The 27,326-nt window shown below is 43.9% G+C and overlaps 2 protein-coding genes across 3 annotated transcripts in view; both read right to left on the reverse strand.

The window, feature by feature from the left end:
• ripor1 (RHO family interacting cell polarization regulator 1) overlaps window positions 1-18,157 on the reverse strand; it is a 71,263-nt gene extending 53,106 nt beyond the window's left edge. The window contains exon 1 of one of the 2 annotated variants that reach the window (XM_048256815.1): window positions 18,049-18,157. The gene's annotated coding sequence lies outside the window, so the exon portion shown is untranslated. Of the gene's footprint in view, window positions 1-1,119; window positions 1,694-18,048 lie in introns of those variants that run through there. The other variant, XM_048256814.1, reaches the window with a different exon arrangement.
• Window positions 18,158-19,636: 1,479 nt separating this feature from the next.
• On the reverse strand, window positions 19,637-25,398 carry zgc:158868 (uncharacterized protein LOC791147 homolog). Its single transcript, XM_048257538.1, has 6 exons — window positions 25,190-25,398; window positions 24,821-24,875; window positions 24,312-24,499; window positions 21,432-21,596; window positions 20,516-20,626; window positions 19,637-19,871 (listed from the first exon to the last, which is right to left on the reverse strand). Exons 1-6 carry the CDS (start codon window positions 25,334-25,336, stop codon window positions 19,758-19,760), a joined length of 780 nt encoding a protein of 259 aa, XP_048113495.1. The 5' UTR covers window positions 25,337-25,398; the 3' UTR covers window positions 19,637-19,757.
• Window positions 25,399-27,326: the final 1,928 nt, after the last annotated feature.

Below are 27,326 nucleotides of genomic sequence, written 5' to 3' on the forward strand. Positions count from 1 at the left end.
CAAAGATTTGATATGGCCCAAAGTGGTGTGTGTGTGTGTGTGTGTGTGTAGCAGGTGTATCAAGGGCCAGTGGTAAACAATGGTCTCTTTTCTACGAAAGGAGATTAAATGGCTGCAAAGTGGTAGTTTAATCATAGACATGCATGTCTCCACAATTGAGGCTCTAAATTTCTGCCAATACAGGACAATCTTAAGACCTTTGTAAAGATTCTTTATGATTATGTGATGCAATTTTCGGGCGAATGTCTATTTATCCCATTTCCAAAAACAAGATGTTTAGATTCAGACTTGTAAAACGACAGGACCATTATCATCTTCGATTTTCTGTTAGGAAAGGTTGCATTCCCTTGCAGGGATAAAGAGAAGAGTCAACAGAAGGATTAGATTGTGCGGGATTAGCCTCTAGTCGCTACATCAACTGAGTGGAGACGTGGCTCAGTTTTTGGTCAGACACCAGACACAAATGTAGCCCATCCCAGCTACCGCCACCACACATGCAGCGTGAGATCGGTTGGATTTCTGAAAACAAACTTCTCTTCTACACTGTCAGTCAGACTAAATGCTTTCGATAACCGCCAGAATTACTTAGGCTCCTGGAAGGACACGTCAAATAATTTACAGTTCGAAAGTAACAGTTTATAAAAGTTGGCTAAATCATGGGGCATACGTCAAGTAGCCCACCATATTTCCTCATTGTAAAACTTACAAATACCCGTGGTTACCCGGCTTCTCTCTCATGTCATTACTAATATCAAACAAAGACATTCTTTGTCATCAAAACGACCAGACTAGACTTTGTTCTCCATGTTTCTCATTCACACAAACTTAAGTCTCTTCTTACCTATAAATAACAGTGTTCTTAAATTATTTTCAGCCAACCTTCCTATTTGAATTATATTGAGATACATTGTAACATGTTTGACTTGAGTATAAAGGTTTATCCAGTTCTACATCAGCGGTCAATTTCGTTTCACATGATCGCACTCTTTAGATCCCAGGATTCACTGACTCATTTAATTTAGTCTAACTATTACAGACTGCACTAACAGGTCGAAGCCCAAGTCAAAAACGGCACAAAAGGATGCACAGAGGACATATAATAATGAGCAACCCACGTACATGTCTGCCGCCAGGGGAGGTATCATCTGATGTAAATCCAAATTGTTCAGTAACAAGCTGGTTCCGGTGGTAGGTAGTCAGACGAGGAAAACTGGACGACTTTTCCTGCCAATCAAAGTGAATAAATTCCCCAAATCAGTGAAGTCTCGCCTCTTGTTTCGCCTTCGGTCTTCCCAGTGTCACTTTCTCCTTCTCCTGTAGGCGCAACCGAGAGCTCAGTCCCCGTCCTTATCTCCGAAGGGGTGTGGACAATCCAATCCAATGCAAATGCAAGAGCCGTCCGTACTCATCCGCGTCCACTTCTCGTCGATCAGGATGAAGGAAGGGTGAAGGAAATAATCACGACAGAAAAACAGCAGCTCTATAATTCAAGTTGGTTTCAGGCTGGACCATGCGTCAGTGATTGTCTGCCACGCAGTTCGGTGAAATCTCCTGTTGAGTCTTCGGAGACGTCTGCCTCGCCTCAGTGTATGTGTGTGTGCACAAGTACACACACACACATGCACAGCTTAAGAGGGGACGGCAGGCTGTAGCAGTTGTGTGTTGAGCAGCTCCAAGCGGAGAAGGGGGATGGGAGAGAGGGGAGGGACTCGGAGGATTTTCGCCTTGCCTCGCCTCTCTCCTCAAGTGAAACGGAGTGCCATGGTCCCCATTTGCTGCCGGCCTCCCCCCTCCTACTGTCCCCTTGTCCCCGAAATGACGCAGAGTTAGCAGTGAACTGCACGCACACAGTAACGACAAACGGAATATTAACCTGCGATTTTAATAATTTACCCAGACTTTTAGACACATCAGACACTTCAAGACAAGTTAACCAGAACTCTCTCCAAAAGATAAAATTCTTATATGGTTGGGTAGAGCGTAAATCGATAGCTTATAAATATAACTTACCATGATGTGAAAAGCTGAAACAGGTTAAATTACAGGGTGGCTTGCCAGCCTCGTAATTAGCACTCTAACCTAAATATAGTGACGATGAAAAGACTATGAAATATCTTTGGGAGCGAAACACTAAAAAACGTTTCAGAAACATAACCTGCACAACCATGCATTACTGTACACTGCATAATATCATGTCAGTAAAATATCATTGCTAAGGCAACAAAACATAATCAGTAGCCACACATGTAAATATATTTTGTTCAAAATTCAGTACAAAGCCCAGTACAAAGTACAAAGAAATAAACAGTGAAATCAGGGACCAAACAGAAAGTAGGGAGCCAGAATATAGCTTTCTGATCCACAGGGTGAAGTGCAAGGGGCACTATACTCATATGTGTCAGACAGACATACATCAATACATTGATTACTGAGAAGGAAGCTCTTGCTGCTAAGGTGGTGGAGAGGAGGACTGGACATAATCAGTAGGTCTACTATTAGAATAGCATGTTTGGTGACCCTAGACCATGTCCCTATCTAACTGGTTCTTTAGTTTGTTCAAATAAATCCACACAGACTCACAATCTCCCTCTTTCAACATGTCTATCATTTAATCACACACACACACACACACACAAACACACACCCTTTGAGGGAGACAACACACACACACGCACACAGTCATTATGCCAATGTATGTGACAGTGACAAAAGCAATCCCTCCCTCCCGCGACCCCCCTGCCTGGAGAGATGAATGACTGCTCTCATGGGCAGTGGATAGCTGTTACCCCAGCAACCTTGCAAGCAAGACCCTGGGTGATGTCATGTGTTTGGAGAGCAGGTCTGTGTTTGGGCGTCTGGCTGTGTGCGATAGGCCTAAGCGCTTCATGAGGATGTGTGTGTGTGTGTGTGTGTGTGTGTTTGGATTTGGTGTCAAAAGACTCTGATTCACCTCTCCTTTTCTGAAGCTCACCTCACCCACACCAATATCACCCATTCAAACACAAAAGGCTATTATTCACATATCTGTATATTCCTGATACCCTCAATCACCACATTAGCTTATCTCTCTATCAGACACACACACGCAAATACACACATTTTAGATCAGTTAAGCGAATACTCAGCAGAGCAGACACCATGGCTTTGGTGGAGGATGCTGGTGCATCTAACCAAAGGAGGGAAACAGCGTAAGTCCCAGTCTAGACCAGGCATTCCTCAACCCATGTCACCTTTAGCTCATTATTTGCCTTACATAAACTTTTCATTTGATTATACACAGGATGATTTCCTTCTGATACTATGGAGCACTATGTGGTACTTAGTGGAGCATACAAAGGCCAGATCTCTATCTAGTGCATGCTTTAACCTTTTTCCTAACATCTATCCTCTGGTCACTGGTGATAACCCCTTACAGCTAACATATACGACACATAAAAAACTAGCCATAGGGGTGTAGGATGGAAGTGTAAAAGCTGCTTGGTAGTACAGACAATGTAGAGAATGTCTGTAGCAGGATGAGCTGAATCCTGACTTTATTCACACTAAGTGTGTATTGTGTATAGATCAAAGCAATAATTAAGTTGTGGTTTTTGTATCCTAATGGTACTAAGTTGGCAACCTATCAAAGAGGAAAAGGTGTGTTCTCACGACTAAAATGGCATCCGTGCGAATGGGGAGGGTGGAGGTGGAATTAGGCCGTAGGGATGGAGGGAGGAGCCAGTCAGTCATAAATATCTCATCTCTTTCTCGTCTCATTTTGTCTCTGCCTCACCATCTTTAAGGTTTCCTTCATGTGATTGATGTGCCTTGCTGATGTATTTACTGACTATGCATTCCAAGGGGAACAATGCCAGCCCGCACGCATGCATGCGCACACACACACACACACACACACACACAGGGGCGTCGGACTTGGGGTAAACCACTACTGATTATAGGGGCCCAAGGGGAGAGATGGCTCTTGAAAAGTCTGGAATATATTTTATTTGACCTGAGATGAGGAACATGGGGGCCCATCGGGACTGCCTATGCAGGAGCCCAGGATCTTGTGCTACACCCCTGCACACACACACACACACACATAGACACACAGAGTGAGAAACACACACACACACACACACACAAAAGAAAGAGAACATATGCACACACACACGCACGCACACACACACACACACAGATATCCAGATGTGGGTCAAGCAGAGTAAATCTCCTGAAGATGGCAGAACTGGGGATATGGGCCAGTGATGTCGTCTCTCTCTGGTCTGACAGCTCTCCCAGGGCTCCCCTGCCGGAGTGCTCCATGCTCATTGACCCCGGCGCCCCAGCATGTCAGATGCGTCTCCCTCGTCTCCCCCAGGAGACGGGCCCACTCATTCACTAACAATAGGGATGGGTCGCCGGGGCACTCTTTGATCAGCTCCTCTGTGGATGCTCTTGCTCTGGTCCATGGAGTTCTGGCTCTTTGGTGTTCAGCTTCTCGCACTCTGTGTAGTCCATTTCCTCCTACACACTTTTTTTTTATTATCTGATTGTGCCAGTCATCCATTTTTCACCCTCCTTCAGACTTCAATGCCATCACTTCCCACTTTATCCTTCTACCAAGACACCTCATTTTTTTTCCGCACTCCTCTCTGTCTGTTTACCTAGTCAGTCAAACCCCCCACACACACACACAGTGAGAATATCTGAATACCTCCAGGCCCAGTCTGAAAGGTTAACACCCTCCCTGAGGCCTTTTGACCACAGGACCTCATGTCCTTTCCCACTATAGTAGAGGCGTGTCACTGGAGAACATTTATATATTTATAAACATACATAAGATCTTCCTCTCCCACTCTGTTTCCCTTTCTCTCTACCTCTCTCTATCCTCTCTCATCGTTCTTTGCACTCCATAATTGATTGCCGAATTTATTTCAATATATGTATGCAGTCCAACGGTAGGGATATTTGAGGGAAGGAAGCTGGAATGAGTGGAAATGGTCAGTCTTTCTCTGTTAAAGCACATCAATACAGCTAGCCTACAAATGCGTTACATAACACTCTGCCACCAAACAGAACCTGAGAATTCCCCAAAGTGCTCAGAGAAGGACAGAATGACTAAGAGCAAAGGAGAGACAGGAAGGGAGAGAGACCGACAGACAGAGGGAGAGGGAGGAGAAGAGAGAGAGAGAGAGTGGAAGGAGAGAGAGAAAAAGAGTTAGTTGGTGGAACATGGCGGAGAGGGGGGTCTCTGTAATTATGTAATATCCAGGCATTTGCATTGGCTAGATGTTTGAGGACATTCTCACTTCCCGAGTGTGTCCACCTCTCGCGTTCACCCACCACCAGTCCATGCTGTCACACACCAGCAGGCGCGCACACCAACCCACACGCATAACACACCACCTGTCAACCCCATCTGCTGCTGGTCCTTCACAACGCAACACAACTATGTATACTCTTTAAGCACACATATACACACCCTTACACACAAATACACACATATATATATATATATATATATATATATATATATATACACATACATACACACACACACAACTAATTATCTAAACATGCACACCATAAACACACATTCTCACTTTTTCTTGGAGATAGACATATACTTTACACACACACACACACACACACACACACACTCTTATTTGTGAGCTGATGGAAATCTCTCTTGGAGGCTATGTGATAAAATCTTACCCTGAGGCGAAAGGGTTTTCTATTTGGGTCAAGCAACTCCACAGCCCCCCTCCCTTCTTCAGCAGACTTTCAGTGAAGCCTGTGCACTTGGCATCCTCCTCCATCACGAAGGTACAAAGGGAGTATAGAGAACTTGAGAATGCACCCAGAAGAATGTAGGGGTGGTTATGCTCCATACTCCCGGAGAGAGGGGTCACATTTGTAAAATACCTTCCAAGCAGTATATATTCGACTCAAGAGTCTCCTGTGAGTCTTTTTTAGAGGGGGGATGCATCCACTACTTCTTCTTCTCAAGATGCTTATCACACAATACAATGCCTTGAGTCCTCAACAGAGTCCAAGTGGATTGAATCGCAGTCCAGTTATTTTCAGAAATAACACTGTGGTTTCACACACACACACAATATGATGCCGTCTGTGACAGAGGAAGAATAAACAGAGTGCGAGATGACTCATGAGGCATCCGTGGTGAGCATTCGAGTAGTCACTTCTGTTTTTCAAAAAGCAGATCACCAAAACAGGAAGAACAAAAATCAAGTGGTGAGGGGCCCCAATGTGCATCGTTAATACGTTAATACTCCTTGGACATGCGTCCTCCCCGGCTGCCCCCCGGTCCAAGTGCACGGACACACACACATCCTATTCTCCCTGAGCTCATTCATAATGAAAGGCCTGTCTCATTACGAGTGAGTGGATGTACTGTAACAATTTGCCCCTATACATTGGCCCACAGCAGGGGTCCAGCCTGGCTGTCCCCAATTCTGACAATCCTCCATCCCATAACATCAACGCCCTCAATTCCACAGTTGGGTACACACACACACACACACACAGGAAGAGGGAGAGAGAGAGAGAGAGAGAGAGAGAGAGAGAGAGAGAAAGAAACAAACAAATATGCAAATACACTCTCCCTCACATACACACACACAAACATTCCACTAGGCTCAGGAACTCACTGGACCCCTGGGACAAGAATCTTGCCCCTCATCTCTAGTAATCTGACTGCCCCTCCCCAAGCCTCAATTCCTCTTCTACGATTAAGGCAGGGTGGGACCCTCTGAGCTGGGACACAATCTTCTGATTACCCCCATACCACCACACACACACACACACAACATACCAAAACTGCGGACTCGCAGCCACAGAAAGACTTCATGCTGACACCTAAACAGACGAGACAGAGAAAAGACATAATGCAAGCAATGTCTTTAAACGCAACTCAACTGTAAACAATTGTTTGTTTGTTTTTAGTACATGGGAGCTGAGCACCTCCATTCCTGTCATCCATTAATTTCACACACACTGTTAAGTACTATCTGTATACAAAATGGATTTCTTCTTTCATGTTATCTCTGTTCCATCAGCACACAAACATCACTAAAGACAGGCTTTAAGCTGTAACCTGAAATTGAAAGAAACATGGGCCTCGGCAAAAATGTCACAGAAGGACAAGGAAAATAAATAAATAAATAAATAAACAAATAAACAAACGATCTCTGCAAAGACAGACTTTCATTATCGCCAGAGGCTGCAGTAGCAGTTTCACTGTTGCAATAAAGTGAACTGGAAAGCAATCATCTGATCAGCCACGCCCTTAATTATAGCCCAGTCAGTGAAACCCATATACCCGCCGGACAAAAATACAAGCAATGTGCATGTATGTAATGTGTGCGTATGCATGTATACAGTGCATGCATGTACATCCCTCAGGCTTGTTTGAGGGTTATTTTTGTTTCTGTGTGCTTCCTGAAAAGTGGTCCAGCTCTGCCAGTACTTCCCAAAGCGTCTCCAGAATGCACTCTGGCATCTGTGGATGTTCGCTGAGTCCTGCCTTTCTCTCTACCCCCATCCTCCCACACCTCCTCCTTCCCATTTCCCCCCCAAATCCCTCACTTTGATTTCTGACACAGTTCCACATGGGCGGACTCAGCTGCTCTGAAAGAGACCTGGCACCGCAGTCCAGTCTGCCCCCCTCCCCCTCGCTCTCTGGGGCAGGGAGTGGGTCAGTCCTCGGCAGCACGTGGATCGTGTCCAGACCTGGGGTAATTAAAAAGCCAGCACCCAGGGCCCCTTCATTCAGGATCGTATTAAAAAGCTCCCATTCAGGACGCGGCTCAAGGCCGCCGAGTGTCCCTCTCGCCCGCTGAAAGGAGAGAAAACACGGGGTGGATGAGACGGACAGAGAGTGAAAACCCACAGATGAGAGAGAAAGAGAGAAAACACTAGAAGGAAAAAGAGAGAGGTAAATGTACAGAGAGAATGGCAGGCATGAGGAGAAAAGAATGAGAGAGTGAAAATGAATGACAGAAAGATACAGAGGGAAAGAAAGACAGCTTACATCATGGATGCCAGACACACCAAAGTTTGCAACCTCACGCCCCACTATCCACCCCCTGGCAAAACTATGCAGAGCACAAGCGGGTATGAGATCATTCCTGCTGCCCCTTTCAGCTTTCACAGCAACTCATCAACATCCCCTCAGAGAACAAGATGGAGAAAATCAAGACAGGGAAACAGGAGAAAAGAAAGCAAAAGACCACACAAAATTTGTTAAAATCATTTTAATCAGATACCGTCCACTTCGTCCCTTAAAGGAGAATTCCGGTGTGATATTGACCTAAAGTGTGTTGAAACATGATACCGAGTGTGAACGTATGTCTCATAGCCCATCTCAGCTTGTCCCCTGCACTCTAAAATCTGGCGCTAGTTAGCCGATGCTACCAACAGCTTTTTCAATGGGGTTGCCTCGGCAAAATAATTCTGTGGAAATGCATGGATTCCAGTTGCTTCTACTGGAAGAAACTGGAATCCATGCATTTCCACAGAATTACTTTTGGAATCTGATCCCTTATCATACCTGTTAATTCTTACTCGTCGCTCGACTTATCGTGACGAAATTCAAGATGGCTGCAAACGCTAAACTTCGTGAAGATACTGTCTGTATAAATTGTCTTGTAAGTAAGCTACCAGTTTTTCAAAGTTCTCAGTGTCTCGTTTTAAATGGCAGGGCCCTTGGAAGTCTACCAATGAAGTGTGGAGATACGTTGAGCCTCATAAATGGTGTAGCCAGCAGCCAGACCAATGGATACCTTGTCTTAGCTGAATTACTGAAGCTAAGCAGGTGTGGGCCTGGTTAGTACTTGGATGGGAGACCTCCTTGGAAAACTAGGTTGCTGCTGGAAGTGTTGTTGGTGGGTGGCCAGTAGGTGGCACTCTTCCCTCTGGCAAAAAAAAAAAAAAGATTGATCCCAATGCAGTGCCGTGACGGGGATACTGCACTGTAGCAGATGCCGTCCTTCGGATGAGATGTTAAACCGAGGTCCTGACTCACTGTGGTCATTAAAGAAAGAGTAGGGGGTTCCCTGGTGTCCTGGCTAAATTCCCAACCTGGCTCATTCAATCTGGCCCCCTAATCATCCTCCACTGTAATTGGCTCCCTCACTCTCTACCTCAAGCTGGTGTGTGGTGAGTGTTCTGGCGCTTAATGGCTGCTGTGCATCACCCAGTTGGGTGCTACACATTGGTGGTGGTTACTAGTGAGGTCCCCCCATCCATGTGATGCGCTTTGATTGTCTAGAAAAGTGCTATATAAATGTAATGTGTTGTAAAACAGTGATTTATTTGCATGGCTAGGCCGATGCCGAGGCACTCCAATTGAAAAAGCTTTTGGTAGCATCGGCTAACTAGCGCCAGATTTTGGAGTACAGGGGACAAGCCGAGATGGGCTATGAGACATACGTTCACACTCGGTAACATGTTTCAACACACTTTAGGTCAATATTACACCGGAATTCTCCTTTAAGGGACTGGCTGGACTGAGTCTCACAAGAAGAAGATGCAGCTTCATTTTTGGTCTCAGAGTCGGTCTGAAAGCGCTGGCCCAGGCACATGACTCTAAGACAGAACCCAAAATAGCTCCAAATCATGTCATTCAGTCCAAACAAGAGTAAACAAGGAAGGCCACACAAAGGAGCTATTGGGGTATTTCTGGTGTTTTTATTTTTTTGTGTTGTTTGAGAAGCAGTTTCCTGGTGAAGGAGTCGTACTGCTCCATTTCCTCTCCTTCCCTTATTAAGACATGGTTTACCATCGGACAAGCGCAGCTGTAGCAACCATGTAAGGACGGAAGCTGTAGGAGAAGGTCAACGTTACAGTAAACCTCATTTTTCACTTGTCGTGCCTCCGCCTGCACGAGACGAGACCTTACAGACACCACAGCCCCTACCCCTCTCTTTGCCCTGACAGAACAATACATAGGCCATCACCACAGAACCAAGTGTACCCACGTTTGCCCAATGAAGGCCATTGTTTTGATCTTAATATGCATTTGCTGCATAATGCTCTTTCAGAGGAGACTAGTTAGATGCAAAGTGCATTCAACACTGGTGAGCTATGGATCATAGTTTATGAACAACCATCTTAGTTCTTATATAGTTCTAATATTCTCCCACTAGTGACTTTCTGATGCTCTGATTTTAGACAGAGCTTTCAGAGCCGAGTAGACGCTGCTTCATATAAACGATATACAAAAGATATATGATGCATCTGTGGTCCATGAATGTCCAGATGTCTGTATGCCTGGCATGTGTAATGGAAGACTGGGCAAGTAGCAGTGCCTCATTTGCCAATGAACAGACATTTGTATACACCTGGAAGACTGAGCAGGAATTTAAAAAGGGTGAAAATGCACTAAAACTGAGATAACGTATAAAAAATGTGATTCTCCTTTTGAGGCCCATCGTAAACTCCCCCGGGCCTTACCAGGGTGAGTGATAACAGGAGGGCTGGTCTTTCCCTCAGACTGCAGATTATCATCAAATGTAATTTTCCAGGCTGTCCGGACAAGCCCCCCTTCCCTCACACCTCCCATCCTTCTGCATCCTGCCCCCCACCCCGGACCCCAAACCATTCCCCAAAAGGACTCTTGATGTGTTACTGTGCTCTCACTCTGTATCTGTCTGCCTCTCACTCTGTCTGTTATTACTCTCTCTGTCCCCCCTCTCTCTCTCTCTCTCTCTCTCTCACAATGTCTGTCGCTCCTGGCACAAACTGTTCTTTCCGGGCCTTGCTCACCTCACTGGCGCATATGCACCTGATCTTTGCCCTCTTGCTTGGAGAGGTGCCCACACAGATCTCACTGTCTGTGTAACGCAAGAGCCACTGTATCCACACTCGCTTGATAAAGGAGACAGAAGCTAAAAATGATGTGTAAACAACCAAACACAGCTGCCGGAGCCAGCCTGTTGCTCATGTTCGCCTTCACATGCAATCACCTCAAGCCTCAGGGCTTATGCTGCGACATGAGTACTCTTGACAGTGAAATTTGATGTTGACAAGCTGTTCTTGTTGAGAAGGTCTGTGGGTCTTTTGTTTTAAAATATCACTATACACAACAGTTTAGCATTGTTGGGTTTTATGTAACTACCTTCAGCAAGATCTTCAAATTAATTTTGATGGTATACATGTGAAGGATAAATAAACACTGTCCTTCCTATTAGCGGTCCAGGTTAAGCATTATGTGGCTCTGTGGTCTGGGACAGAATGACCTGCAAAAGGGCATTTGCAGGGGCAGCCGTGGCCTACTGGTTAGCACTTCGGACCTGTAACCGGAGGGTTGCCGGTTCGAACCCCGACCAGTAGGCACGGCTGAAGTGCCCTTGAGCAAGGCGCCTAACCCCTCACTGGGCCGGGATTAGTGTGTGCTTCACCTCACTGTGTGTACACTGTGTGCTGTGTGTGTTTCACTAATTCACGGATTGGGATAAATGCAGAGACCAAATTTCCCTCACGGGATCAAAAGAGTATGCTTATACTTATACTTACTTAAAAGTGTAAGAGAAGCTCTTGCAGCACAGTGCTAACTATTTCACCAAAAGGTAGCATACTAGCAAACCTTCAGCTTCAAACTGTTGGTGGTGCTTGCAAGGTTTTTGTTTGCCTTTTAGGTAGTTAGTTAATATTCTGCTTTAGTCCTAAGTGCAAAGACTGCTCTGCATCATCTGACTGAAAAACAACAGACAGGGACTCACTCCTATGCAGAGGGGTGGAGGCCTCAGGGTCACACTTCAAAGCCTAGCTCAACACTGCCCCCTTGTGGATATGTATCGACCTGCACTGACATAATTCTACTCATGGATGTGTGTGTGTGTGTGTGTGTGTGTGTGTTTGGTAGGGGCACAGCAAGGCCATTATATGAGAGTCACGTCTGCTGCATCCACCAATCCCATCTTGCAAAAAAAAAAAACCAAAGCGCCTGAAAAGATGTTACTGCTGCTGAGCTAGACTGACGACATTGACTGGACCCTTGCTGTGAGCTCACAGGAATACAAACACAGATGAGTGTACCCTAGGTCATAGCCTGCCGTTGCAACTGGATCCTCAAGAATAATAAGAATGACCAAGCCCTCAGGGGGTATTAAACTGCCCCACTACACCCACCACCTCTCCCCATCCCTCTGGAGCCCTTCCTATCCTCACCCCGGGGGTCAGTTTCTCCTGGCTGTTGACACAAACAGTGAAGACAAAATAATACACACAAACGCCGGGCAAAGGCTGAACAGACGCTGTGACCTTGGGGAGAGTTCCCACAGCTGGGCCACCTCAAATGACAGAGACTAAGAGTCTGAATTTATAAATGGAGCTTATTTTAAGGGAGTCTAAGAACTGTAAAATAATGACCAGAGAGTACTGGTAATATCTTGTTTAAATATGCAGAGGCAATCTCCCAGCACTACACAGAAGAAACACGTTTCGTCTATGTTTCTGACAGTGTGTGTAAGTGCTGTTACTGAGCAGAATAACCTTGTGTCTCTTGTGCATGTTAAAAAATGCAAACCGGCATACTGTACAGACCCCATCAGAGCAGTAAGAGCCTCTGTGGCTGCTCTGGCCCTGATCCTCTGCTATCGGGGTGCGTCTACTTTGTCTGGGTGTCTGGATTAGGAAAGACTGTTACCAAGCAGAGTAGTCTCATATCGGTCATTCATGTTAACAAATGCAAAGCGCTGCGTTTGCACGGTAGCTTGGGTCCTGGTAATAAGTGTCAGCTACTATTGGGGGACACCTACTTGTCTGGGTGTGCGCGGGCTGTTACTGAGCAGAAGAGCCTGTGTCTGTGTCTGTGTCTGACTGGGCCTGCAGGAGGGCATGGGGGCTGTGTTTAAATGAATAAAGACCTGGTAAGAGGCGCTCCACTTCTGCTCCTGCTGTCAGGAAGAAGAGGAGGAAGAGGAAGAGGAAGGGGGGGTGAGGACAGCGATACTCTGATTTAACCATGCCAACACAGACACACAAACACAAGATGTGATACATACAGAGTTACAAATAGATGTGATACATACAGAGTTACATTACACTACTAAAACAGCTAAACAAAATACTACTAACTACACACACATATACAGGGTATGACACAGGGAGCCATAAAAGCTGCCAGTGCACTCATTCTCTCGATCTCTCCCTCTCTCCCTCTCTCTCTCTCACACACACACACACACACACACACACACACACACCTAAGAGGAAATGGAGAAAACAACTGGAAATAATTTTTGCAAACAGTGCACACTCACGGTCACTCATAAATGCGCATGAACACACATAATAGCAAACATTCAGGCAGATGAACGCACCAACACTGTTCTACAAAAGTGCACCAGTACAATAGCTCATTAACCGTCGCATCTGTCCGAGGGCATGTATCTGAACTGCAGCCCACGGAGGTCTGATCAAAGCCAAACAAGATTACACAACAAGCTTGCATGATCTCAATCTCCCCTCACAGCAGGCTATGCCTGATACTCACAAGAACAGCACAGTAGCATCCTTTTAATACATCATTCATCAGGACTCATCACGCCTGTTTATTAGGGTGAGCAGAGGTTTGGTGGTGGTGGGAGTGTGTGTGTGCTTGAAACAGACAGACCCCATGGGACCAACCCCCTCCCTTCCTCTCATCAATTCTGCATCAAGTCTAAATGAAGTGGGCAGACACCAGCTGTTCTGAGGACATCTCGTCCGGAACAATCCGGAATAACAGCGCTGGAAGCGGCATGAGCCTGAGAGGAACCGCTGTGATGAGTTGCTTGTCGCTGGCACAGTCGCAGTGCCAACCAAAATCATCTGGGATGCCCGGCTCACAAGCAATGAATAATCAGTGCTGGGGGTCGGAGGTGTATGCGTGTGATGAATCATTTCAAATTATCAGTGTTCAGAAACAGCCTACACACACCCTGGATAACAACAGCACACAACAAACATATCAATAAGCACATAAGGCCGACTAGATGGTGAGAGAATCTCAGGTATTGGCACTGGCAGTATAATTTATGTGCAGCACTGAATTACCATGAGCAACCAAAGAAAAAAACAACTATTGTAAACATTTGTCTCCCACTTCTCCCATATCTGATATGATCTGATAAGTGAACACACAGTGAGTAGTGAACACACACAAGCCCGGAGCAGTGGGCAGCCCGGGGAGCACTTGGAGGTTAGGTGACTTGCTCAAGAGCACAATGTACTGACTGTCACATGTGCGCATCAACTGTATTTCCAAAACTGTTTTTCTTAAGTCAGCATTGATCTAGCTTTTGTCTAAACCTTCAATCTCATGCATCTCTAGCTATTCCATGTACATGTAAGAAAAATACATGCATTTGTAAAAAGCACCGTTGGGAAAAGTGAAAATCCCCTACTCAAATCCAATGGTCCACCCACAGTGTCCTTTCATGAGGAAGTGTCAGACCTTTCTGGGTAGTCCAGTTGGGGAAAAAGTGACCAGTCCTTTCCTGTGATTGTGCGTTCATATGTCACACATACTCATTTCAAAAGGTATCAGGCCCCAGAAGTCCAGCCATGATGAAGAAAAACAGCACCTTTCCTTTTCTGAGCAGAAATTACAATTTAGAAATGTCTCTTTTGATTACCAGTCATACATAATGAGTATTGACAGAAATGCACATGTATGTCAAAGTCCAAGTCTACCAAGTCTATTTACAACTTCACAAAATGGATTTTAGGCACACAACCAGGACTAGAGAGGAAGAATGGCGCAAGCATGAGTGGACCACCCATATGATGCAAAAAGGCTGCTGTGAGGTCAAAATACAAATGCTTTGCAGTCTGTGTGCGATTGAGGGGAATGTATTACACAATAAATGAAAAACCGACAACAGGAAACATTTCTACACACATCAGCAGAAATAAAAACGGTCATTCTGGACCATAGATTCTGGTGGACCAGACATTTATCTTACATGAATGAGCATCATGGTCATCATTACTACGATCATAATCTATTCCCAACCGTGTGTGCAGCCATCCACATAGTCTAATGCACATACACACACACACACACACACACACACACACACACAAGCGGTATATCTAAATCTCCCACAGCCTTTGGTGCCCCGTTCCTTCATGTAACCGTTTGGCCGCCTGTCAAACAGGAAGTGGAGCATCACTGGCTGGCGCGGCCCCCTCAACCTCTCCATGTCAGTCCAACACCCCACACATCTGCACTAATAAACAGTTCCCCTGTCCCCCACCGATAGCCATCGCTCTAACTCCCCCACACAATGGGGATCTTCCTGCCAACTTTCCTTGACACTGGGAAGGGAGCGAGTGGGCACAGCTCTGATAGGAAGAGAGGAAAAGATAGAGACGGACATGTCAGAGCAAGAGAGAACAGCGTTAGAACAAACAAACAGAACATGGGAGACTTCAGACAGAGACAGTGAACGAGAGATAGAGAGAGAGAGATAGAGAGAGACAGAGAGAGAGAGAGACCTCCTCTACAAGTGAAACTACAATGTGTATGAAATGCATTTGATGGGTGAATTATTAGCTGTGAGCAGACAACCCAAGTCAGGGTCCTCCTGTCAAACATTTGACCAGTTTCTGTTGTGTTAATGAAACTTTAAAGATAATATTTAAACTGGAGCCTGCAGGAGATGGTCAGGCCCTTTGCATCCCTATGGAGATGGTTTACTCTGGACACTACTGTATGAATGAGCTTAAGTGTTTCCAAAGGGGAAGACACACACAGGCAGAATAAATAAGACACAGACAACCCCCCCCCCCCCCCCCCCCCCCCCCCCCCCCACACACACACACACACACACACACACAGAAACATAGCTTTGTGCCACATAGGCGTCCAAAAACCTGCCATTCAGCAGTGGCCTATGAATATGCACATTTGCCTGCTTGTGCGCACTTTCACAAAGTCAGACAGTGAAAGAGGCCTACATGGCCATTGAGCTGCCTTGGGAGGGTAGCAACCAAGTCTCTCCATTTGCCAAATGGTACCCCACAAAGCAAAATAAAAGTCCCATTGGTTGTGTTTTTTCAGCCACCCTCTTTCCACTCTGCAGGCTGTGCCATCCCAGTCAGTGTCAAACACATGACAGCTTAGGGCCATTTTTCCAACCCCAGAGAAGCTGTTTCTAATGGGACAGTTAAAGTACAGCGACAGAGTGCCAGGATAGGCAATGCTGAGAGGGTTTCACCTCCAAGCCGGGGGATTTTTCTCTCTCTCTCCTCTTACTCTCTCTCTGTTCATTACAGGTGGCCCATGTTTCCAGATCTTGGGAAAGTAAACACACTCCTGTTGACAGATAGCGCTAAAGCCTTGTATCACACCAAACCAGACAATGGTGTTTGCTAAGCACATACCTCAGCAGCAAAATGCATTGACTGTTTCTTATCTTTGTAATGGCCTGGATGGGGATCAGCTCATGTACATAAAGTGAGTGAGTTTGCCATTTCTAATGGTTTCGAGGTAGGCCAAGAATGTTTGTCCATACCAACAGACAGTAAAATCTTCAAAACACCTTCAATTGGAATTAAACTAATTGTCTTTCTTATGTTACAGCACGAGAGGCATTTAATCATCCTGACTTTAATTTGTAATTTTAAGGAAATAATGAAAAGTGTTATTTCATGCCACATCAATGATAACTTTACAAATATTAGAAAGACAATACACAACTTTCAAGACACAAGCTGAAGGTGTTGAAGAAGGACCAGGAGAGACATCTGTCAGCATCTCTCAAAACACAACAACTGTGCACAAACCAGAAGAATCTCGTCTCTCTGTAGAAAACCACTCATGGAAGGGGGGTCTGGGGGATTTGGAGTGGTCATTGACATGTTCTAGCTGTCCCAGCTCCTCTAGCTGAGAGTTTTATTAAGGGTCCGCCACAGCACCAGCTCCCACAGGTCAAGCTAAGAAAACAACACTGCTGAGCTGGTCATAAACAAAGCCGCCCACCCTTACACTTTCTTAATGACCGCAGGTAGGATTCCAGAAGATTTGAAAACTTTCTCACGCACATAATATGAAACTGGTTGCATGAAACAAGTTACACTTGTCAGATTATGAGAGTCAGATTTTTCACTCTCCCTGACAACAACAAAACAAAAGTGCTGCAAGGAACATTCTCACTTTCAGCTTTATATCCAACTTCCCTCAACTTTACACACAGACCTCTGCATTACTCTCCAACCACTACATTTTTGTGATAACCTATTAGGTCAGTTAAGATGCAGATAGATGGTGCCGACAATGTCCCCTGATCCTGTTCAGAGAGGCTCACATTCTCACAGAAACTACTCCCCGGCATTCCACAGGTAACGCCTACATATGACCTAGTACACAAAGGATTGTACTTTCATACAGTGTACAGACTAAGGAAATATAGTTAGACCCAACAGGACATATTGACCTCTCGACCTGAACAAAATTAAGTGTGAGACTGGACATTACTATGTCACTGTAAGCAAGTAAGATGTGTGTGTGTGTGTGTGTGTGTGTGAGTGAGTGAGTGAGAAACAGAGAGAGAGACAGAGAGAGAGAGAGAGAGAGATTGTGTGAGGGGGGCACACCTCCAATGCACTACATGCTGAAGCTTTCTGTGCAAACCTGCTGTTGTCTGGGCAACGTCACTGCATCATTGCTTTGTAACACAAAAAGTTTGGGGGAGGAAAGCCACCATAGCAAGACGGAAACAAGTAGTCTATCTTCTTGTAGGCTACAGTGAAAATCTTACGGCAATATCACTGACTGGTACCTAAACACCCCAGTAGACCAGCGAGTTTATCATTAACTACAGCAAACGCAGCTCTACTCCAAAACATTATTTTGCAGCAAGTCCGCTCTGTCTTTGGCATTGAAGTCAATGGTGGTATTTCTTGTTTAAGGTAGTATCAACATTTAAAAACATCTTCTATTTACCCACTATTTCCACGGATTTCCATTTTTGCCTGACACGAGCGAGAAAAGTTGCAGGCTACAGACTCACAGCAATGTAGGATATTCAAATATAAACTAAAAGGGAAAAATCTTACCTCTAAGAGACTTTAAGGGTCCCAAAGGCGAAAGACAGATTGCAAGAATTCCTCAATGTCCGACGCGGTTGAAGAGGGGATAGTTATTCTTCCTAATCTGCTTTAACCACACAGTGACCACACAGTTGCTGCAGTATGGGCAGCCCACTCGGTTCAATCCTACCCCGTGTTCCCACCTCTCATAGGATGCGCCGAATGAAGACCTCCTTCTCCAATAATTATGGAAACCACCAGCTAACTTATTAAGGTTATAGCACAATTGACAACCCACAAAGTTATTCAAAGTATTATAATATATAAGCGTCTGCCTTAAAACGGTGTGGAATTTAACCCTCCTAACAACAGCTTAGTTGATAAGGTCATCCCATGCCCATTGCCCAATCTCATTATGGACAATGGGTGTAATGGGGAATTACTTTGGAGTCGAAGGACACATAACTAACAGTAGAACACATCTCTCAAAAATCGGTGTGATTAGACTTTTGTGCGCCATATAACGAAACTGAACATACGGAACCCTGTGGAAAAAACAGTTAGCCTGTGTTGGACTGGCGAATACGTGTTTATTAATTGCGGTTTTCCCGTTCATTTAACTGCTTGTTAAGTCTCGCAAGTAAACGCAGGCGCAGTCTGTAAGAGATTACAATTAGCCTACCTTTAGTTTTCTTTTTGTCTGATTGAATTAAACTTCCATATTTTCCATTCGTTGCTTCATAAATAGGATTAGGAATGAAAGCTGTATCCGACACCAATCAAGCAGTGAAAAGGGATAAATGTCAAAGGCGCCAGACAGTAGCCTAAAGCAAAGTTGCTGATATGGTTTAGCCTACAGGTCTGTGAGTGGTTAATTAAGCAAAGACAGAGCCTCTGCAATCTAAGCGCCTATGTGAATGGGTGTTAGCGCCTTAATGGTGATATGATTAACTGTAAACAGTTCTGAACACATAACAAGTCTAATATGGATAGACTAACCAAGTCTAATATGGATAGACTAACCAGATGACACACGATCTGCCACGATGTACGTCTCTGCTTTTACCACTAGAGGGTACAATTGTCCCATTGCATGATGGCCACAGGCAAAGCAGGAAGCGCAGTGTACGGACAGAACCACTGATGATGAGTAACTTAGCCCCCACAATTAAATGAAATCATATTGTTCCCCAGTTGTTACTGATTCATAATATGATTAATTAATTATGTTCTCAGTTTTCATTTAATTTTTTCAGGATCCTTTCAAACGTTCTGCTCTGGGGATGTTAAACTGCACTACCACGCACTGCTTGTGCTCACCCGCACTCTTTGGGTTTCCGTCACCCTGACCTGTCCTTCCTCTCGCGCGTTTCCATCTCTTTCAGCCATTGTTCTGCCACTTATCTGCTGTCATGGGACACACGTAGGGCTCCAGCAGCAGACTCTGGTGCCACGGCTTTGATGATAAACAAACACATCCCCTGTCCCAGGAGGCCATCTGTTTTGGACAGTTTGGATGTCCTCACCCATTTTCTCATTGGCGCCTGTTTATCATAGACTATAGGCCTACTGTGTTATAGACCTACACTTGGAACTTTGAAGAAGAGACTCGATGTCTGACTGATGTCTTTATTCTCATAAATCAACAATATAAAGGGAAAAAAATACAAAAGAGCTTATATTATGTTGAATCACAGTAGGTCTGATCTGAGCTCATACTGTGATACTTCGACCCGTCACCATGGGATACGGTTCCCTTCCCAGTCCAAAAGAGTGCCCATGTGTGTCTCTGTGAGCGAGGAGATGACGTTCAGCATGCCAGTCACACTGTCCTCTGTTGACAGCGGAGCCTGGACAACAGAACAGACAAACACAACAACATCAGGAAGAGGCAAGTGCTGGTAACTGTGGCAACATCACAGACATGATGACAGCTGATACCTTGTGTAGGACAGGGATTGTATTCTCCTAAAGCTTCAGCGCAATTAGTGTTAAAGGCCATCAGCATTCTGCAACCATGTGTTTAGATTGTGTGTGGAGTCATGTTGGCCTGATGATCATGCTGGTTCACCAGACAGAATCTCTCATTCCTCCTTCACTTGAATGAATGTTCAAGCACCAGCTGACTGTTACAGCTGTCTGACACAGACATGATGCAATGCAGGTGTACGAGGCACATCAGTAACAGAGATAGGCTGCTGAAACTAATGCTGTAGTGACTGTAGTGATGTGGTTAACTGTATAAGTGAGTATAATAAAAGGAACTTTTAAGCTATCTCTATTATTATCACTATCAGTAAGCTAATAATTGTATTTAAAATTCACTGAAATAATTTATTATGAATATGAAAATGTTAGTAAAATGAAAAATAAAACAAAAATCAATGTCTAAAAGTTCATATTCAGTTTTCACATGTTAGACCCCACCCACCCAGGTCTAGTTGCTAAAATCTGGCTGTGATAAAGACCTGACCTGTGTGTTATTTGACCATACCTCTGGGCCCCCCATGTCTGTCTGCACCCAGCCTGGGTGGAGGGCCATGACCAGAATGCCGTCCTTCTTCAGATCCTCGGACAAGCAGCGCGTCAGCATGTTCAGTGCAGCCTAGACAGGATAATATCACTGGTCATATGAACCAGCTTTACAATGACCAAAGGACCTATACATTATGTTAGGTAGGATAGGATATACATCGTCCTCTCCGTCTATTGGCACGCTTGGTATAAAGTTGAGTGAAAAGATAATGTTTTGACAATTTATCTTATCTTTATCTATAGTCTCACAATGAAAACAACAAGGATCATCCAACCTTGAAGGGAAGCAAATGTCTTCAAAAAATCCTCAAAGAGAGAGAGAGAGAGAGGGAGAGAGAGAGAGAGAGAGAGAGGGAGGGTTCGAGAAATGACCGTGGGTCAGATTCTAACCTGGGTCCCCATGGGCACTTGGACCTGCATGTGGTATGGACCCCCCTTCTTTACCTTTGACAAAAGCACCTGTGCAACAGTTACTGGTACTACTGTATTAAGTGCTTTGTTAAGCCTCCCTTTGCCATTAAAACAGTGTTGAGTAAGTTGGACAATATAATGCAATTAGCCTTTACAGAATCTCTCCTGGCTCCTGTCCTGTGCACTCTCGTCTTCAGCTCACCCCACTGGTTTTCCATGGAGCTCAGATCAGGGACTGAGATGGCCATGGCAATATGGTTATTGTCGAACAACTAGTTAGATGGTCTTGCAAAATAACCTGGCATTTCATTTTCCCCATTGCAACTGCAAGTTTAGCATTATTACGATGTTTTAAACACTCTTTTAACACTCCTGCAATTAGTTCCATACATTAACATGTCATTGTGGCATATTGTATAATCTATCTCTGCCATTTTTACATGGACCAGTTGGGTATACAGTACCTTGCTGACTCTGTATGGATACATTGGTGCGTGGAGGAAGGTCTCGGGGCACTTCTCAATGGAGGAGATGAGAGTAGAGACATTAACAACAGCTGATCTCTGGGAGGACATCTCACGCTGAGCACCTGACTGGGCCGCAGCTGTGCGCAGGAACAGCAGGAACTCCTTCAGAGAAAGGTCACAATATTGATTTTTAGTGAGTTTCCAAGGTTGATTGTGTTTCTATTGTATTTTGTAATTATTGATGGGAGTGTAATGCAATATAGTCCAGTGATCAAATGGAAAAATATTATGGGTTGAAAACCTTTCTTTTATAATGGATAGTGGTCCCTGTACAAATAGCAAATAAATACGTTTTGTAGCTCTTGTACGACCTCTGCACATTTCACACAGGGCTGAACTGACGTTGGTACCACTGAGCCATGAGGAAAGCAAACAAGCTACAAAAGTACAGGAAATTTAGTTCAAATTGATGGCAAGATGAATGCAGCATGTTATCAGAAAATACTGGAGGACAGTTTACACTTATCAGCCTGAAAGCTGTGTATGGGATGTATTTCGACCTTCCAACATGGCAATGATCCAAAGCACAAGGCCAAGTCGACCCTCCAGTGGTCATGCTACAGCCGACCTCACAGTCTCACGAACGCAATATCATTGAGCCACTTTGGGGAGATCTCAAACAAGCAGCTCATGCAAGACAAGCCAAGGATTTATGGAACCTGGAGGCCTTTTTCAAGAAGAATGGGCGTCTCTACCATCTGATAAAATGAGGGTACTGATCCACAACTATCACAAAAGACTGCATGGCGTAATGCTAAAGGGCGCAACACACAGTATTAAGAACTAGGCTATGTAAACTTTTTAACAGTGGTCATCTCATTGTTATGACACACACACAGTACACATGCACAGGCACACACACACACACACACACACACACACATAAACACACACACACACACACACACACACACACACACAGGCCCGCACACACATAAACACACATACATAAACACACACGCATGCACACACACACACACACACACACACACACACACACACACAAATGCACAAACGCACACACACACACACACACACACACACACACACACATAAACATGCACACAAGATACAGGCACACACACACACAGTACACACACACAGGCTCGCACACCCCATTACCCCCACATACACACCCACAAGCAAACACACTCACACATAAAGCACACATATACACAAAAACAAACACTCTGCAGACATTTACATTCACAAAAGTTGCAAGAGTGGGCGCTGGAGTAGGAGATGGAGACAAATTGATAAGCATGATTTATTTTTGCGGAGAGAATGTGCAGGACTGAGTAATGGCCCTATTTTTTATTGTTTTGCGGTACATCCCAATTTTCTTTATTGCTATGTTTTGTTTAATGGTCGCACTATTCTGTGATGCCTTATGGTTTAATTTGATTTCCTTTCAAATAAAACTAATGTGTTTGCATAAAAGAATGGTATACATTTTACTACAGTAATACTGGGTACGTAAAAACGTATGGCCACAACTGCAGGTATTTTGGATCACAGGTTGTAAATGCAATTCCAAACATATTGAAAGGAAATTCAAACACTCTTCTGCAAAAGATATGATGACACATTTACGTACTTTCACGATCAGGCTAAGTACTTGACATTACATTATCACACACATATCTGCGTACCTCAAAATATGTCATTATGTTGTAATAACTAGATTTGCTGTCGCTAGGGTGCGTCTAGATTTCTAGGCTAAGACTTAGCAGTATCTAGACAATTGGAAAAACATCATACAAAAAAATTATCAGAAAAAAAGTGGCCTACAGTTATTTGTATGTCTTTTACAAATTATTTGTAAATATACACAAGTAATTTACAACTATTCTTGCACTCCCTTAAAAATGCTCTACAGTAAGCGAAGTTCCCAGGGCATTTTCGGAGCCTGGGCTGTCTACAGAGACTGAGTTTTTTTTACAGTGATTCAGGGGACAAGCAGCTAGCAGATTGTGAGGAGATGTTTGCTGTCTGTGACAAAAAAAAGTTTTTGTTTAGGAACCGCTTAGTGCACCTTTAATCTAAAGTGTAAATTTACCCAGCTCTATACACCTCCAATAACATTTCCACTGTCCCTCATCAGTTATAAAAGACTTTATATATTATCTATTATATATTAATATATTATGTTTTTAACATGAGGAAATCTTTGTGTGGACACTAGAATATCAAACCAGTGCATGTACAGTACAATCTACTGTGTTATGTTATTAAACTAAACAATGTCTACATGACACCAAACAATGTCTACATAACAAAGGATTTCAGTAACAAAATACTTTATTACTGAAAATAGCTAAAACTGTTGTCATAGCTGCTGAAAAGCCAAGCCAACGGCTATAGCTGAGAGACACAAACTACTTGAGGTCATAGTGTAACCTGAATTGCCTCTGAGATGTGTGTAATCTTGCCACTCTTGTTTCTGGAGTGATAGTTATTAGTGTCTGCATCAAGGGCTTGCATGTTGGCTGAGTACATGTATGTTGCTCATACATGCTGCGTTTAAATTTATGAATATTTTGTGAACATACCTATAACATCGGAAGTACATAGCTAAGGATTGTCAATGACAAGGTTTTATACTTAACAGCTATTGATAAAACAAACAAAAAAAATAGTGCTAGGCTATTTCAAGAAGGTTTAATATGGTCTTTTTTAAGCAAAGCACTTACCCTGATTGTGAAACTTCCCATATACAGTGTACTAAACTGGTTCTTTATTCACTTCAGCTGAAAAGTCTCTGCTGAAAGACTGTGACGTCTCTCGTCTATCACGTGTTTGTTTCTCCCCAGTTACCTTAATCATAAGCAGTGGTCCCACGGTGTTGGTCTGGAACACTTGCATCATCTGCTGCTCTCCCGTCTCAGTCAGGGAGCCGGGGATGTTCACAGCGGCATTGTTGATGAGTAAATTCAGGCTCCTGTCCTTCAGCTGGCCTCCCACCACCTTTGCGGCCTCTGTTATACTGGCCTGGTTTGTTGTGTCTGATAGCATAGAATGTTTCCATTACTCATGTTGCTTATGTGATTTTGTTATCAGCACTACACGTGACATTATGTGGCATGACAAACAATGGCTATATTGCAGCCTGGGTTTACCCAGTCTAAGTCTCACCCTTATGAGGTATTTCTACCTTGTTTGGCCTTTGAATTCAAACTGGACTTTACACAGGTTAAAATAATGGGAAGAAAGAAGTTCAGCTGTGTCCAGCTGCCTGACCTTTGTTCCCATACACATAGACCCTGTCAGTAACTCTTAAATACAGGCTTTCTGCACATTTGTTTCAGGAGTGCACAGTGTCTTACCCAGTTCCACAATGGTGACCAGATGCTGGTGTTTTTGTGCCAGTTCCTTCAATGCCTTAAAACATTAATGATTTTTGGTGAAAAGAGTAATCTTTCCAAATCATAACAATAGCACACAATCATGCTGATCAATGCCAGAAAATCAATGCACATGAGGAAAAAAGCTCATGTGGTTTAAAGCTTTCTTTGTAGTTGTAAGCAATATATTTATCCATATGAATCATATATCATATAAATAGCGATATACATTTGACAATAACCTTCAGTGAAGTGGATCATATAAATGCTTAGTTTTACTGCATAGCAAAACATCCATATTTGTCTAATTTCATCTGTCATTCAGCCCTCTTGTCTTAGGTGGTACGGTACCTTTACTCTGGGTCCATTTGGGTCTCGACATCCAGCAAAGATCTGGCTTGGGGGGCAAGTGGACTCACAGAGCTGTCGGACCAGTTCCAGGCCAATCCCCCGGTTGGACCCGGTCACCAGAACACTCCCAGTGATCTTAGCTGCCATGCCCCTTGTCAGTCAGGTAAATGAAAGCAGGCCCATCCCTGCTTGCTCTATATATATATGTGTCCGAGGACGTCAGAGCGTCTGGGCGTAAGGCATGTTTTGGAGTTACACGCCCTCTCAGTTGTGGCTCACGGGAGTTAATCTTTTGCTACGGTGAAAAGGTCCTCCCTCCCTCCCTTTCCCTCTGAGCTTGACTCCCACATCTCCAAAAAGATCACAGTGTCACTGTGACATTCTGATGAGCATGCAACTTTTACTCAATCTACTGGTGAAAAAAGCCTCAAGTTCCTCTCTTATGTCCTCTGGTGTTATGTTTCTTGTAAGAGCTCTGGTTTCGGAGGGAGACGTGGTGAGGAAAGAGCTTCTTGTAGATGTCATATCAGTGGTTTGAAGTGTGCAACTTCCCATAAACGCAGATGATTGTATGATGATTGAATAATGGCTACGCTGATGCTGTTACAACAGCGTATGAGAAGTACATTTCAAATATTCAAGTCAGCATGAATCAACCTGCTTCAGAGAGACATTAATCTGTCACAGGAAGTATGACATTAATGATGATCAGACATGAGAGAATCCCTCTGCCTTTGGGCCACTAGATGGCAATAGACACTAACAATTTTATATCACATATGTATGTTTAGTAGGTGGAGCCTTATGGTATGGAGTAGATGTACTGTATATTTATATTTGTGCATTTGTGTATTTGTAGGTCAAAACCTGTTTGTTTGTATGTGTCGTTTTAGCACATTGCTCTATTTGCTGTGGGCAAACAGATTTTTATTTGTTTATTGGTTGTATTGTTTGGAATAGCTGAACTTTCCAATTTAAGCATTGTTATGTTGGGGGTTCTTTGTTCCATTTTTAATGTGTACCTGTATTCTGATGCCACTTGATTGACTCATCTCACACCTCACATTACTCACTAGCTTCCTGTGATCACCCAACCTTAAGTCATTACCTCAACTTGGTATTTAGGGGGAAGGATGTAAGAAGCACTTTAAGGGCCCTATCATGACATTCTAAAGCGCATCGTCACTCGTCAAAAGTTTATTCAAATTTAGTAGGATGTCCAGTTCACATTGGGAGGGGTTTCGTTATCAAACGTGGAGCGCATGGCGCAACAAGGTGTTCCTAGTTTTTTTAATCAGTCATGGGTGTGTTTGGGGCGTAACATCATTTAAACCAATGAGAATGACATCTGTCATTCCCTTTAACGGCGCAAAGCGCGATATGTCAAATAAATGCATCTGTATTTTGGCATTCAACGGCGCATTTGAAGGAGGCTGCTTGCGAGACCCTATGGAATAGTCATTCCTAAACCATGCTTTACTAAAACCTAGCATAGCCTTCATGCATTTGCACTCGTCTGTTATTTGAACTCATTGGCAAAGTGAAACTAACTTCACTAAGGTGTCAGTCAATGACAAGACAGTTATATGCATTTACTTTCACTATTGACTGACAATGGGTTACCATCGAAAACATAGGCTGGAAAAAGCAACACTTACCCTAATATTGCTCAAATGACTGAATAAAACAACATTTATCCTGCAGAGGAGTTGCTTATATCTTGTGACAGTGCGTCTTCAGCTGTGCTCCATACATGTCTCTCGCCTCTTCCCTAATCACTTTTAACCGTCATTACCAATTTGCAAATGATGGTGAATTACTATGTACAGTATTTCGTAATATCTTTATTCTAATTATGTTTCCCATTGTAATCATGCAATTTGTAATGTTTTGCATGGATGTGCGCTGGTGTGCGTTCATGAATGATATAAGGATGGTGCGTGCACCTGCCAATATGACTGTTGGCAATGCGCTCTTAAAATAACATATAAACAACTTGCAATAGACTTCTGACCAGGTGTACAATAGCGATTTTTAGACAATGCGCCAGGGCCCTCCCTAGGTTGTTAATTGCCACACCCCTGGGCGCATTGTTTAAAAAATAAACGTGCAAAATACCGAATTAAACTTTGAGCGG

The sequence above is a fragment of the Alosa alosa genome, chromosome 11 (genome assembly GCF_017589495.1).
Source record: "Alosa alosa isolate M-15738 ecotype Scorff River chromosome 11, AALO_Geno_1.1, whole genome shotgun sequence".
Taxonomy (NCBI): Eukaryota; Metazoa; Chordata; class Actinopteri; order Clupeiformes; family Clupeidae; genus Alosa; species Alosa alosa.